This window comes from Protobothrops mucrosquamatus, unplaced genomic scaffold (genome assembly GCF_001527695.2).
Source record: "Protobothrops mucrosquamatus isolate PMUCROS unplaced genomic scaffold, P.Mucros_1.0 scaffold1269, whole genome shotgun sequence".
Taxonomy (NCBI): domain Eukaryota; kingdom Metazoa; phylum Chordata; class Lepidosauria; order Squamata; family Viperidae; genus Protobothrops; species Protobothrops mucrosquamatus.
Genome location: NW_015387475.1, coordinates 96,330 through 112,430, shown reverse-complemented (window position 1 = coordinate 112,430; position 16,101 = coordinate 96,330). Strand labels below are relative to the sequence as shown.

The following is a 16,101-nucleotide window of genomic DNA, read 5'->3' as shown; positions in this document are numbered from 1 at the left end:
AATCACCACACTACATATATCTCAGTTTAAGGTTGAATTAAAATTAAGAGAACAAGTTCAAATGGTTCCTTGCAAAGTTTATTCAAACTCAAGATGTGAAAAGAGCTGAAGGTATTCACCGCCCTGAAGATGCTTCTTTACTGCTGCTTACAGAATATCAGAGTCAAGTGAGGTTCAGTTTATCATCAACAAGGAGACGCCATTCATTCATTTTATAAAAAGCGCAGTCATTGTGGTCGTTGCTCCAGGACACTTCCAGTAGAAAGCAATCTCTACAAATAACACAAAAGTAAGATACCTAAGCCCAGATGTTTGAAGGTGCCAATGAAATCTTCCAAAAAGCAAATTGGAAATATTGCAAAGAGGTCTTGTTCCATGACAGAAGATGCATTTGAACCAGACTCTCTCTGGTTTTAGTCCATCGGTAATAATAATAATAATAATAATGATAAAGTTGGAAGGGACCTTGGAGGTCATCTAGTCCAACCCCCTGCTCAGGCAGGAAACCCTATACCATTTCGGACAAATGGCTGTCCAGTCTCTTCTTAAAAACCTCCAGTGTTGGTGCATTCACAGCTTCTGGAGGCAGGTTGTTCCACTGGTTAATTGTCCTAAACTGTCATGAAATTTCTCCTTAGTTCTAGCTTGCTTCTCTCCTTGATCAGTTTCCACCCGTTGCTTCTTGTCCTGCCTTCAGGTGCCTTGGAGAATAGCTTGACCCCCTCTTCTTTGTGGCAGCCCCTGAGATATTGGAACACTGCTATCATGTCCCCCCTCGTCCTTCTCTTCGTTAAACTAGACATACCCAATTCCAGCAACCGTTCCTTACATGCTTTAGCCTCCAGTCCCCTAATCATCTTTGTTGCTCTTCTCTGTACTCTTTCTAGAGTCTCAACATCTTTTTTACATCCTGGTGACCAAAACTGGATGCAGTATTCCAAGGCATTGTAATGGATGGTGGGGTGCAGGAAGAGGAAAGGGGAAAATGTGTGCGTGAAATCTAAACCAATCAGCAGCATTTTCAGAGGTATTAATACCACCATGGAGAAGATTCAGGGAACTTTTCTTTACTGACTACGGAAGGCGGTTCCCAGCCACTTTTTAAAAAATAATTTGCCTTCTCTTCTGTCTGTGAGAGAGACACCTGTGTGGATGGCTATTACAGCACAAATCTCTACTTGCTCAGAAATCCACTCTGCGTAAATCCCATGACTCAGGGGTGCCTCTCTGCTGGCTGAGAAGGTAATTTAGGAAGAAGGCGGCTTTACCTACCAGCCAGACCTTCCCCTCCCTACCCCCTCAGTCTCTTGCAGCATCTCTGACTGCCTGTGACATCATTGCTGACAGAAGCCAATAAGACCACTTTCCCCCTTTCTCTGGGATACAGCGTGTGGTGGAGCTCAGCAGCCGGGCTAAGCGAGCTGTTATCCATGTTCAGGCGGTCTGGCTGATGCAGCGGACGGTTCAGTTGCTAGGGACCCGAGGGCCTGGGAGCACACACGCCAGCTGGCTCCCATGCAGGGAATGGGGAACTTCCGGCTGGGCAGAAGGACTGTGATGTACACAGTGGAAACTATTCCCAAAGGGAAGAACCGAGTGCTGGGGGTGAGTGACAGAAGCTTGGGAGAACCCCCTCTGGGCAGGGAGCTGGGTTGGGCAAGGTTGGGGGGGGGTGGATGGAAGAGTTGGGGGTGGGTTTCTCCTGCATGGTACTGGCCCTCTTGATTTAGGCTAAGCAGTGTGATTCTCTGGTGCATGTGCATATGTGTAAATGAGGGGTGTATTTGGAATGAGAGAAAAGCTTTAAACTAAATCAATGTAAAGAACCTGGGAATCAATCACGTCCCCACTTAGGGAAAATAATGACCCATTTGGCTAGAACACCTTCCTGAGAAAACAGCTCTTCTGCCAACAGATGTAGATTTGTATGCATTCTAATACTAAAGAGTCCAAGAAGTAGGAATGAAGTCTGGTGCCAGGAAGGAGAGCAAGAAATGATCTGACTGACCCACAACTTCAGAATAGCTCTCTGTTGTGAAGACTGGGCACTATCTTCAGTATCTGGCTTGGGGCAGCAGAAGAAGAAACAGCCCAAGATTAAACACTGAAGTCAATGCCCTAAGAAGTACATAGGAGAAGTGGATAATGTCATTCTAGGAAGAAAATGTATTAAAATGCAGTTGAAAGCTGCCGACAGAGACACTGTTCAAGCTGAGAATTGCTTTGTAGTGTATAAATGGAACCTGTTTGCTCAGAAGTGGTTTGGCTCTGAATACCAAATATTAAGCCCAGCCACCTAAAAATGCCCATCATTTCTATGCCTTTTTAAGCTTCCACAAGTATTCTGTTAATGGAAAAGTTAGGCTACATGGGTCCTAATTGGGAGAACACTTCCAGTAATAGGTTGATCAAGGTTCTGGACTGCCCAGAAAACTAATCCAACAGTCCCTCTATTTGTAATTACACATGCCCAGAGGGATGATTTTTATTTTTTAATCCATATTGTCCACACAGTGCTCAGCCTACTTTTTTTTTTAAAAAAAGGCTAAAATTAGAATTTATTAAGTTTTAATTTTTTAAAAAACCCAATCTTCAAAGCATAGAGACATGGTTTGTGCAAATCTGCCATAGCTTGTATAAATTAAGCCAAAATATGCATGCTTTTTGCCGATAGAGGTAAATAGCATTCTCTTAACCCTCCCTGCCACCACCCTCCATTTTTTCTTCCCTGTCTCCCCCACAGTGATAAATGATTGGGGGAAATAAAAGCATTTAGCACTGTTCTTCAAGAGCACATCACAAGTAGCCCTGTCGAGGTTTCTTTTCCTGGAGACAAAATACATTTAAAGATTGGAGCTTAAGCATAAAACCATTTCCATTTGTATTTGTAAAGAAATTGCTATGCACTCTCTACAGGGTATCAGCCATGCAGAAATTCTGAATAAATAAATGGCTACATTATAAAGGGAAATCCTGCAACTGAGCCAGTGCTTTTTTTTTGCTACTACAGAAGCACATAAAGGTGCTTTTTCTAAGAATAGGTGTGGTATTCTGTTGGGATTGCCCAGATCCCAACCACTAAGTCCCTTTTTGAAGGCAACAGAGCCTCTAACTGGGATGACTGGGATTGTGAAATATCAGCTAGGCTGTAAGATTGCTCTGGGTCCAAATACAGAAAGAAAAGAAAAAAAACTCAGGTTGGAAAAAGCAGTGAAAGCACATTGCCTTGTTTTTCCAAGCTGTGCTCAGGTGGAAGGAACTATATATTCACTTTTTCTTCCCAGCTAATTGCAGAAGTTGGCTTGTTTTCTCCTTCAGTGCATCAAAGCGTTAAAATGAAGATGATGTTCCAAAAGAAATAAGGGATGCAGATTATATAATTAACAAAAAACAAAAGGAGACAATAAATATCATGTTATTATTATTATTATTATTATTATTATTATTATTATTATTATTATTATTATTATTATTATTATTATTATTATTATTATTATTATTATTATTATTATTATTATTATTATTATTAAGAAAATCCAGAAACTTTGATCAGGGTTATCCTAACATTTTTCCCGTTAGTTGATGGCAGATTCTATCTGTTTTTGAACCGGATATTCTGCCTAAAAAAAAAAATGTTCCATGCACACACAAAGCAGAAGGTAGATCTGCCTAGGCAAAAGTATATTCTACTGTCACATTTAGCAATAATCATTTTACGGAGAAGCACCAGGCCTAGTGGGGAAGATGCGAGCAGATGGCTTGTTCTCCCTCACAGTTGCCATTCCAGGTCCTCTCTGCTTATGAGCAATTCCATGCCTTTGTCTTTCTGTTGCTCACTGTCTTTCAGCTTGCCCTGGACAAAGGAATGCCTAAAGACATCAATATGGCATGTTGCCACTTTAGATACGTTCTGACTGATTTGCTTTGACTGGCACTTGCTCTCCTAGACAGCTGCCAACCTCATCTGATGCATCAGTATCTCTTAACTTAGAAAAATTAATCAAGCAATCCCAAACCTACCAGACTCATTGTCTGGTGTTTGCTGACTCCAATCCAGTATCTTTTGCACATGTTACCATGAGGATAATGAGAAATTTTCCCATATATAATCCACCCAAACAATGTTGTCAGCCTGGCTGGCAACACTACAGTAACTATATAGCTTTTACCCAAACATTGGACTCTCTTCTGAAAAATCTGCCTTCTTTCTTCCCCCTTCCCCTTCCCCTTATCCATCCATCTATCCATCCCCAAAGCATTGGATTTTTTTTTTTTAAAAAAAAACGACAATAAACAAACAAAGAAACAAAAATTACACCACAACAGAACAAAACAAAAATAGAAAAACCAAATCCCTGCTTAATTTCGCATAAAAATTCATTTGCCATCTAAAGAAGAGAAATGAAATTTTAAACACCCATATTCCATATTTGTATCCAGAGGCAATATATTAGGAATTCCTTCACAAAGAGAAGTAAAATGTAACAATCAAGTAGAAATAAGTGTTTCCTTTCCTTAGTACAATGAAGCTTGCTCCAATTGAATAATCCAGAATTTCTCAATTTATGTAATGGACTTTGAATGCAACTAATAAAATTTCCATCCAATTATCCCCTGAAATAATAGGCGAGACTGCTGCATCCAAAATAATTGATCAAGGCAATTAAATTTAACTTTAATTTGATAATATCTATGGGATATTATGAGTGATGAAATTGATGTTATAAAAATAACATAGATTGACACAAATGATATACTTTGAATTTTAACAGACACTTGAGAATACCAGATATTCTCTCCCCAATTATAGTAAATCAAGGGCTTGTTGTATTCTTCTTCTGTATTTGTCTACTCTAGATTTTTGATTATTGTCAAAAAAGGCCGAAAATAAAGACAGGAGTGCTCAAATCAGCCTAGGCCAGCTGATAGTAAAAAGCTGCTCCTGGAAAGTCTTCTCCTGGCATCTTCTTGGAAGCTCCAAGTAGCTTCAACACCCATTGTTATGACTCCCAATGTCTCCCCTGTGAGGTCTACAGTATATAAACCACCAACCAAAGTAGAAAGGCTATAAATTTTTTTTCAGGTGTACTATATGAAGGGGATCTGTTCCCATCCTCCATATCCTAAAAATATGAATACTATATTTGTGAAATCTGGGTTGAATGAAAAGCTGGATTTTAACACAGTCCTTATATTCTCTATGGCAACCTTCTTCACCATAAAGAATTACTTTGCTTGGCTGCTTAGGAAATAGTGAAGACCGAAGCTGTAAGCCAGGAAGGGCCACATTATGATTGGTTGACCTAAGGCAACAATGCAGCCAATAAAAAGGCCTAAGCTGTTCTCTGTGTGAAGAGGATCTATGTTTACTTGTCAAAGTTCAGATCCTTTTCCACAGCACTGTGATGCATCTGAAGATGGTCCATCAGGCAACTACAGACTGGCCCCAAGCAGATAGGAACACCAGAATGCTCCCATAAATTCCTCCTTTCATACAGACTAGGTGACTCCAATATAACCAGTTAGGCACAGCTAGTGTAAAACCATTCTGTGACCTCTGGCTGACCCTGTTTGAGCTAAGGACCATATAATGAGGAGATCAGAGCACCGAGAGCCTTAGAAGTAGTTCAGTTCATTCTACAAACTCTTCTGGGCTAATGATCCTTCCCAAACCTCAGACACAGAGTCACCTGGATTTTATTATTTATTTAGCTTTTCAAATTTATATACAGGTAGTCCTCGATTTATGATGGCAATAGGGACCAGAATTGCTATCGCTAAGCGATTCAGGCATAAAGTGCAATGTCACATGACCATGTCACTTAACGATGGCAATTCCAGCAATCCAATTGCTATCATTAAATGAGGACTGTGCAGGTCATTAAGCACAGATCTTGGGAGAATGCATTAGAACAGTGATGGCGAACCTTTTAGAGACCAAGTGCACCAAAACTGGCCCTGCCCCTGCTCCACCCCATCCCGCCCCCGCTCCGCCCCACCCCACCTGCCCGCAGGGCCACTCACCGCCTCCAGGGCCTGCCGCAGATCGCCCAGCAGCGCCATGGCGGCCACGGTCTCTGCCCGCGCCCCTCAGCATCAACTGTGCACAATGGGGCGTGAGGGCAGAGTCTTGTCTACGCTGCCTGGCTGCCATGTCCTTGGCTGCACTGCTCCACGTGGGCCACACTTGGGGGTGACTCTCCTCCAGGGGGGCTGCTGGTGAGGGGGTCACGGCACGTGTGCCCACAGAGAGGGCTCCGAGTGCCGCCTCTGGCACCCATGCCATAGGTTCACCACCACTGCATTAGAATTTCATACATAGCACAGCCAACTTGTAGGGTCCCTGTTATTGAAGGGATCCCCAGGCCTGCTGAAAAAAACCTCATTTTAAGAGATTTGCAGAAGTCAATAGGACGGGGGCTAACTTTGGAGGGGATGTCTACTAGTTGCTGCCAAAATGAATGGTTAATTAAACAGATTTATAAACCCCAGATTTCTTTTCACTAGCAGTCATAAATTATTCTCACTAATCTTTAGGAGCTCTTAGAAGCTGATAATCTGCAACCTAAAATTGAGGGCAGCAGTGAGGAGAGAGAAGTGCCTGGTTAGTGGAAAGAGGCTCCAGGGTAACTTCCCAAACATTTGGCTAAACTGGGTGGGAGATGAAGGGTGAAATCGGATAACTCGCCATGGGCAACTTGACACGGCCAAATCACCACAGCCAATTCGCCAAAGGACAACTCATTGTGGGACAGTTCAACAATTCAATTTAATTATTTAAAATAATTTTTAAAATATTTTAATTTTTGTCATTCGCATTTCATTTTGTCCCTCCTTTGGCTTCCTTTAATGATTCTATCCCACTATTTCAGATATGTCAAACTCGCGACGTCACGTGACGTTGCGCAACATATCAGGCCGATTTTGCCATTGCCGGCAATGGGGTGGGCACGGCTTTCGGATGACGCGTCCGGCCCGTGGGCTGGCAGTTTGACACCCCTGCACTATTTCTTCAATATTAGGGTAACTCTTGTCCCATAGCATCCCACGGCAAATTGGCCGTGGCGAATTGTCCCGTGGTGAATTGGCCGTGGTGAATCGGCTGTGGCGAGTTGGCTGTGGAGAGTTGGCTGTGGCAAGTTGGCCGGGGTGAATCGGGGAGGTGAGCTCCTACACATCTCTAAATCTCCAGGATGGCAAAGGCTGCTTTAAGATAAAATAGGTAGTAGCCATATGGGACAGGAGATCCTCGGTGCCAACCCTTTGAAGTCAGTGTAATCATTCAAGGGTGTTTGTGTGTGTGTGTGTGTGTGTGTGTGTGTGTTTGTGTGCATGTGTGACTTTAATCCATCCAATGCCGAGTATTATCCCCCTGATTGTTCCCACAGACCATCCAGATCATGACTGGCTTCATACACATTAGCTTTGGGATCATTCTCAGCACCCTGTCCAGTGTATATACCTCATTCTTTGTATCTGGAGAGATTCCCTTCTTGGGAGGAGCATCCGTGAGTATCACAGACCAGAGAAAATCCCTTTCCCTCCAGATAGGTGGGGAGAGGTGGAAGAGCAGGTGGGCAGGAGACAGAGAGATTATATGAAGAAGGGAGGAAGGGTGGTGGGAGGTCCGGGTGAGAAACAGACAAGACATCAGGCGCTGAAGGAAATAGTTCCTGGATTATATGATTAACTAAACAGGTACTCCTCGACTTACAACAGTTCATTTGGTGACTGCTCAAAGTTACAATGGCACTGAAAAAAGTGACTTATGACTGTTTTTTTACAGTTACAACCTTTGCGGTATCCCTATGATCACATGATCAAAATTCAGATGCTTGGTTCATATTTATGACCGTTGCTGTAACCCAGGGCCATGTGATCATCTTTTGCGACCTTCTCATAAGCAAAGTCAATGGGGGAGCCAGATTCACTTAACAACTGAGTTACTAACTTACCAGTTGCAGTGATTCACTTAACAATTGAGGCAAAGAAGGTCTTAAAATGGAGCAAAACTCAATTAGCAACTCAAAGGCTCGTAAGTCAAGGATTACCTGTACATTTCCTTCTCAATGAGTTCAGTGATGCTTCCTCCCCTCTCAACCAGCACTGGCTGAGATTTCTGTCAATGTTGTGGAACAAAGCTTCAGGTGCCTGCCTGATTTCTTCAAAAGGGTCTGATCTGTCATGAGTCATCATTAGTTCTTGCTGAAAACTGTCCTGTCTGTTCAAAAGAAATACTGTATGCTGTGAAGTTGTGTGTCCTTCCTTCTTTCCTTCGTTTTGAAGCGTCCACATTTTTAGTTTGTAATTTTTTTTTTATTATATACCTATCACGTCTCTTGCTAAACTGAACTACTTTCACTTTTGCCCAAATGTCTTTTTTCCATTTTGTTAAAAGCATCATTAGTTTGAGGAGGAAATATTATTCTCCTAAAAAAAGGAAAGGAGTATAAATTCTAAATATAATCACCATTGTTTTGAGATTTTATAGCATTAGGATGTGGATTCAGTTTCATGCCAAAGAAACATATCTTGTTTTTCTTCTACTACATGCTTATCATTTGCTTTAAAGTGCAATTTCAATATGCTGCATGTATGAAAGAACCACAGAGTTGGAAGCGGCCTAAGTGGACATCAAGTCAACCCCCTCCCCCCCCCCTGCATATTGCAGAATTCACCCTTAACAGATGACTATCCAGCCTCTAGTTGAAAACCTGCACTGAAGGGGAAGAATTCAGTCCCACTGATTGACAGTTTTTACTGTCAGGAAGTTCTTTGGAATATCTAAGCTGTCTCTAAATCCTGGAAGTTTCATCCCATTGATTCTAGTCTTTTCCTCCTGAATAATTGGAAATTGCTATAGTCCATCAAGTATTTGAAGACAGCAATCATGTCCCTTCTCAGGCTAAATATTTCTAGAACCACTCCTCTTGGGCTTGATTTCCAATTCTTTCACAATCTTGGTTGCCCTTCTCTCCATTTGCTCCAGTTTGTTAATATGCCTTTTAAACTGGGGAGATGCGAAGAGGCAGGTCACAAATTGCAAAATTACAATTCTTTTTTTTTAAAGGACAGCTTATTTCCCTTCCCAGAAGGTTAAAATACTCTTCCACACATATACATTTGTGTCATTTAGGGATCAGTTGTGTATCTATACTATCTTTTGGAGTGGGCAGACCTAACAAATCATCACCAATGCTCTCACCATCATCTATTTTGGGAGCCAAATAAGCCTGCCTCATTTTATTAGTGATAGCAACAAGGCTGGTGTTTTCCTTGGAATCACTGAAGCTTTGCAACCCTTGTAGGCAGTCTGTTTTCCTATTGGCAAGGATTCTCATATCTTCCATCTTCTGGAGTCAAACCACCCACTGCAATTTCTCCTACCTCCCTTTCCATAGCAGTACAGCATCCTCTTCCTGTCTCTAAGCAGTGTTGATTGCTCTCCAGCTTCTCTAACCCAGCCACCATAGCAACCCTCAATCATTGTCCCTGCTGTTGGGAAAAGAGCCCACAAATTGCGAAACTGCTACCTTTTCACACAGCAGAAGAACAGCAGTTGAAAAGCCTTGCTGAGATTTCAGTACCTTGTTGACATTTTTTAAAACTCAGACCCCCCCCCCCCGGTCCCCTTTCTATAGCTTCAGAGAGCAAACCCTCAAGGGTGTTTTTTTTTTCCAATTCACCTGAAAAGTATTGAAATTCATTTTATTTAAATTCAGAGTGAAGTGAGGGATGAGATATTACTATTACTATTAATATCAATATTAATATATCATTTTCCTCTTAAATTTGTGGCAATTTTCCTGTGAGCACAATCAGTATGCTTGATCAAACAGTTGGTGCCAATTGTGGGGACTTCAGGGATTGGAATCAGCCCAGCACTCATTCACTAGCTGAAGTGTAGGGTTGGTATGACTGGACACTATTTCCCAGGATTATTCTGTTTGGGGCAATGGGAGAGTCCAGATCTTACAAATTTGCCTCTCACCTGTACTCATCTGATCTTTTAGTCAATTCTGGTCTCGGAGATCTGGCTTTGACAGAATGATCCCTCCAACTCACCATGGAAGGAGGGATGAGCCATGAAATGGGAAGGAGATTCTAGCTGCATCAGACAACTCCTCTGCAAACCTGCCAGCCATTGCTCTTGGGCTTAGTGTAGCAGTTTTAGCAAGTTTAGAGAGCTCAGGTTATCCTTGCTCTCTACAGCAGGGCTTTTCAACCTTTTCACCCATTGTACCACTTTTAGGATATGGCAACATCCGAGTACCACCAGTCGCCTAGCAAGGTGTCAAAAACTTGATGACCCAAAAAAAGGAAAAAAGAAAAAAGTGATAAAGTATAGGTAGTCCTCGACTTACGTTCACTTAGTGGCTGTTCGAAGTTACAATGGCACTGAAAAAAGTGCCCCCCAAGCCACAGCCGAGCAAGACACCTGCCTGCCCACCCGGTGGCGCTCTTCCTCCTGTCCGAGGTTTCCATTGTTGTGAGCATTTCTGTTGAGGATTGGCAGCGGGGGTGGGGTGGGGGGTGTTTGGTTTTTATTCCCCCCATCTGCTGGGTGGTTGCAGCAGGTTTTGGTCATTTCACATGACCCTGGGACACTGTGACCATCATAAATATGAATCAGTTGCCAAGCATCTGAATGTAAATCACAAGACCCTGGAGATGCTGCAACATTCCAACTGATTGGTGCTTCTTCTGGGCTCAGCAGAAGCGCCAGGATCAGCGCCGAACTCCAGCTGGATCCTGGCACTTCCGCTGAGCCCTGACATCCCTGCATCTCCAGCCATCTCTCGCTCAGGCTTGTGCGGTACTGCCACCGGTTCAGCTCATTCACCTCCCCTGCTCCCACTTTTCTAGGATGGTCGCGTACCACCTGCCAGGTGCCAATGTACCACAGGTGGTACCTGTACCACTGGTTGAAAAGCCCTGCTCTACAGGCTGAAAGAAGGCAGCTCTTCCAAAGACCTGGTTCTCGGATCCTATGGAATAGTGTTCTGCGGGATCAAAGGCAGATGACAGTTTGGAAGATCTGAAAGGTGAAGGCAGGAGAATGGCTAAACCCATAGATCTAATTTATTTAATCATCCCCCATCACTTCATTTTTAGCTTATCAAGAGCACTTCTGCCAAATCTGGATGCAAACACACCTTGGCAATTTGTTATTTCTTCTGTGTTCCTTTTGCCTTATAAGCAGTCCTGAATGACAGATATAAGTCATCCTTTTGTTCAAATAATGTCCTCTCCTTTATTCTCATAAAATGTTCAGGGTGTGGAAATTCTTTCTCACCCATTTTTGAAGAGGAATCAGGTGATGGCAGTGCACTGAACCAGAAGCAATAGAGGCAGGATAGGGGTGAGTAATGGAGAGAACAAATTTGAAGCCAGTATATTTATTTTTCTGATGCCTCAAGAATGTGTGGGGAACACTTTAATTCAGTAGTGTGAAAGGTCTTGGTCACATATGGACTGTAAATGGTGCCAACCGGTTTGCAGTAGGAACAGAACTTCATTCGTACTAGAAGTGTTTCTGGGTCCACACTGGATGATTTTGGGTCAGTCAGTCCTTAACCTAACCCACCTCACAGGATTGCTGATGTGGGCATAAAATAAAGGGAAATCCCTCTGTAAGATGCCTTGAGCTCTTAGAGAAGGGCTGAAGTATAAATATAAGAAGTAAATAACTGTGATTTAGCTACCATCTCTGGGTTGCCTGAGTAATCACTGTTGCTGTTTCCTCATTCAGTCACATTGACGGTTGTTGCCCTGATAAGCATCATGTTGCCACAATTGTCTGTTAACAGTTGTTTCTTTAAGTTCTTGTAATCTCTTACTTGTATCATCTGAGAGGATATCCAACCACCTTGTCTTTGGTCAACCAGCTTGTTCTAAGCATGGGGGTCTTCTCCAGTGACCTTTGGATAAGATGTCCAACATAGCTAAGCTTTAGCTTCATTATTAATGCTTCCAATGGGCAGTCTACTTTAACTTCATCTAATACTGAATGGTTTATTTACTCTTCTTGTGGTCCAAGGTGTCCGCAGTAATTTTTCCAAACCACAATTCAGAAGCATCCTTTTTCTTTATTCATAGAGTATGTTTCAGCTGAGAAAATCATGTCCTTGATAATTCATACTTTTGTGGTGAATGGGACATTTCTTCATTTTAATGTCAACCAGGTGATTATTGGACACAGCAGAACGATATAGAAACTGCTAGCTCTCTACTGCACCTACTTGTTGTCTAAATGTTTGCAGCTCAGATATAACTCTAGCACAGCCTTTTGGTTCTGTTACTGCAATTTTGGGGCAAAATGGTGTGCCAATCATCTTCTCTACAGTGAACGGGATGTCAGCATACAACTATCCTGGAAAAGTTTCAACATGCTGTTCTCTCACTTGGATTATTTAATTTATTTATTTTTCACTCATGTAGAATGCAAAATACTTTAATCCCCATTCAGGGGGCTATGTACTACCACCAGCTCTTGGGCCCCCTAAACCTAATTCTTAGAATACAAATCTTAATAGATTTAATTTAATTTGAAATAAACAGCTTTAAGATCAGGGTTAATGAACACATATGAGGGCCTTCTAGTTATTTTGTTCACAAAATGACTTTCGTTTGAGGACAAAATCCAGTCAATCCAGAAAGTGGCAAAATTTCCTTTTATCAAATGTTTATTTGGCATTTGACTTGGAACTGGCCTGTCTTGCAACACACAAACACAAACACACACTGTTTCACTATTTCCTCATTCTCGTTGTGCCTTTTCATCCTAGAAATTAAGCTCTATTCTTTGTTCTGTTTTATTAAATCCTGTACTATAAATAGCATTCCTATATAACCCGATGCATTGGATGCACAGAGAGAGTGAAAAAAAAACTGTCAGATGATGTAACCGATAATTTGAGCATCCTCTAAGAATAATTATCAGAGAGAGAGAAAAGACCAGAGACCTCAGCAAAGTCTACCTGGGCATAATGATGCACACTTGCAAATAGAAAGATATAGAAATAATCTAATAAATATTGAATAGTGTTGTGTGGGGAGCAGGAAGATATACCATGGAAGTTTTGTCCAAAACTTTTTGTGGTTAAGTCTTTGTTTTTATAATGTAAATTATGTGTTCATATCTTCATGCTTAACAGCAAAGGCACTTTGCGTATAATAAGACAAACCTGGAAAGTACAATCTCTAACAGATTATACATAAACCCAGATATTTCTTTGCTAGCTTTAGGAGAACTGCATCCAGCAAATTCTGTTTGTGTGTGAAGCAGCAGTGTGAGGTACTGTCAATGCTAAGTCTGACTTCTGTTCAGTTCTGTGCCTGTCATCTGAACAGTTTCACCATCAATTTCCTGCGTAGGTGTCCATATTCTTATACATGTGTTCATGTAGTTGTCTCTGTTCGCACAACTTCATTTCTCCATATGTCTCAGACCAGTTATCAGTCTGATCACCTGGCTCACTTTTCATTAGTATCCTCCCAACATTCTTCTGTATTGTTGTATACATTCCCATATGAGGCTTAAGAGGTTTGCTTAAATTAACATGCGACCTAAGTCTGAAATCAAAACTGTGACTCTCTCCTGTTTTCCAGCAACTAATAATAATGCTGGTGCCAGGTTTGATGCTGGCTGTACCAAATGCCCTATCTTGGAACCCCTCCTTGGTCAACAGGACCCTAGGTATTGGCTTCCCTACAGATCTGCAGCTCTACTTTCCCACAGTGCTGCAGTGGAAATTAAAATGACTAGGATGGTTATTAACTGACTAGGGGCTGACTCTGAATCTGATAATCACAACTGTGCATTTATGAAAAGTAGCAAGGGAAGAACTCAAAGACTATGTAAGCCTCATATAGAGAATTACCCACAACTACATTAGCAAAATCACTTCCCAAAATTCATTTATTTTCTTTATCTGACTAGGGCTGCAATGAATATTCTCTATAAATCAACACAAATTATTATTGATAAAAAAGATTGGTCTCACTGAACAATCACATTTTTGTCCTCACTACCCATGTCCTCATTTGGTCAGTGCCACTGAATTTTTGCTGTGCTTATGTTGAGTAGATTTTTGTCCATGATGTTGATAAAAACTATCAGATTTACTAGCACAGCCAGCAGGGCTAAAGTGTAATGTTGGCAAATGAGGACAAGGGAGGCTAAGAAACTGGCTTTTTAATATGAAATATAAAAATATGGCAAATACTTTCATATCAGCCCTAAAATGAATCATAATTGAGCACAGATTGTACTGTTCTATGGCTCCAAAGCAAAGAATCCATAATTTGAAGGCATGAAAATGCCCCTTAACTTCTGCCTACCAAGAGACAGAGCAGAAACAGGCTTTTTTTTCAAGATCTTGGAAGAAGATGGAAGATTGGGATGGGTAGATGGACAGACAGACAGACAGACAGACAGACAGACAGACAGACAGACAGACAGACAGACAGACAGACAGACAGACAGACGATATAGATGGAGGTAAGACTGATTTGCCTGAAAAGGTAGACTTCTCAGATACCAGGATAGGACAATATTTTTTCATAGAGATTTGTGTATTAATAGAAAGTGTATAAGCAAATATCTTTATAGACAGCCCAGAGTCACTGAGAGTGAGTTGGGCGGCCATATAAAATTTCTTAAATAAAATAATGGAGCTAAAAGTGAAAGGTTCTCCCCACTCCTATTCTTACTGATATACCCCCTCTCTCTATTTTTATGGGATCTATTATTTTCTTTTCTTTTTTGTCTCTGTCTCTTCCTCCCTGTTGTGTCAGATTAAAACCGAGTGTTTTTATTGTGGACTCAGATGGATTATTAGCAGAAGGGACTCTTATCTCCCATCCTTGATTAAATGTTTGACCTCCAGGACAGATATTGGGTTATATCCCACTGCTTAGTTTACAGATAGCTTTTCTTTCTTGACAAAGCATTTTATGGTACCAATCTTCCTCTTCATTTCTACCACCATGAGATTGTCTAGTGAAGGTTGGAAAGGATGTTCTCTTAATTGCAGTGCAAATGTTTACTACTTTCCTTCTTTCCACACAGTTCATTGTTTCTGGATGTCTCTCAATTGGTGCTGAGAAGAGTCCTACTGAATGTGCAGTGAGTCTGCCTCACGTTGTTTTCTTTACTATGATGTGCAATTTAATGCTTTAAATACTAGAAAAGATCTCAGTGAAACAACCGCACTTGCATCCATGGGGGGGGGGGAGGGAGCAAAGGTGTGGCAACTTCATCACACAAATGCCACAGCTTACTTCTGCTGGACATGGGGATGCAAGTACATAAGTGTGGGGTTTGTGTGATGATCTCACTGCATGGCTTCTTATTCTTTTGAAATCATCGGGGTTGCTGCAAATGTTGTTGATTGCCTCCCAGGAGCAAGTGTGACTGCTTTAAGAAGGTTTAGAAGACACTAAATGCATGTGAGCCTCTTAGAGGAGAATATTTGAGTGGTGAGGTGGGGGTGGCAGTGTCATTAGAGTACATAGGCACTGTTCATTTGTCCTATTAAAAACCCACTACACTTCTAGAAAAGATTTATTTTTCCATTTTTGGAGGATTTTAACTGTCTTTAGTATAATGTTTCATATACTGTAACACCAGCTATTAGAATCAGAAGCACGGTTCCCAAACGTTCTCGTAACTTGTTCTGCCCAGAGCATTAAACTGTATTTTAGATTTTGCCTTCAGACGGGTTTTCCTCACTGGAGGTTTTTAATAAGAGATTTTTTCAATGGTGAAAAAAGTAAGGTTCTACATTTAGGCAAGAAAAACCAAATGTACAGGTATAGTATAGGGGGTACCTTGCTCAATAGTAGTAACTGTGAGAGGGATCTCAGAGTCCTAGTGGACAATCACTTAAATATTAGTGAGCAGTGTGCTGCAGCTGCCAAAAAAGCCAACACAGTGCTGGGCTGCATTAACAGAGGGATAGAATCAAGATCACGTGAAGTATTAATACCACTTTACAATGCCTTAGTAAGGCCACACTTGGAATACTGCATCCAGTTTTGGTCACCACGATGTAAAAAAGATGCTGAGACTCTAGAAAGAGTACAGAGAAGAGCAAC

General features: G+C 41.5%; 1 protein-coding gene across 1 annotated transcript in view; it reads left to right on the top strand.

Moving 5' to 3' along the window:
• Positions 1–1,515: 1,515 nt before the first annotated feature.
• The window catches only part of LOC107292132 (membrane-spanning 4-domains subfamily A member 12-like), a 17,529-nt gene continuing 2,943 nt past the window's right edge, over positions 1,516–16,101 (top strand). Inside the window, exons 1-3 of the mRNA XM_015821194.1 lie at positions 1,516–1,605; positions 7,389–7,508; positions 15,074–15,130. Of these exons, the coding sequence (XP_015676680.1) occupies positions 1,516–1,605; positions 7,389–7,508; positions 15,074–15,130 (267 nt within the window). The remainder of the gene's footprint in view (positions 1,606–7,388; positions 7,509–15,073; positions 15,131–16,101) is intronic.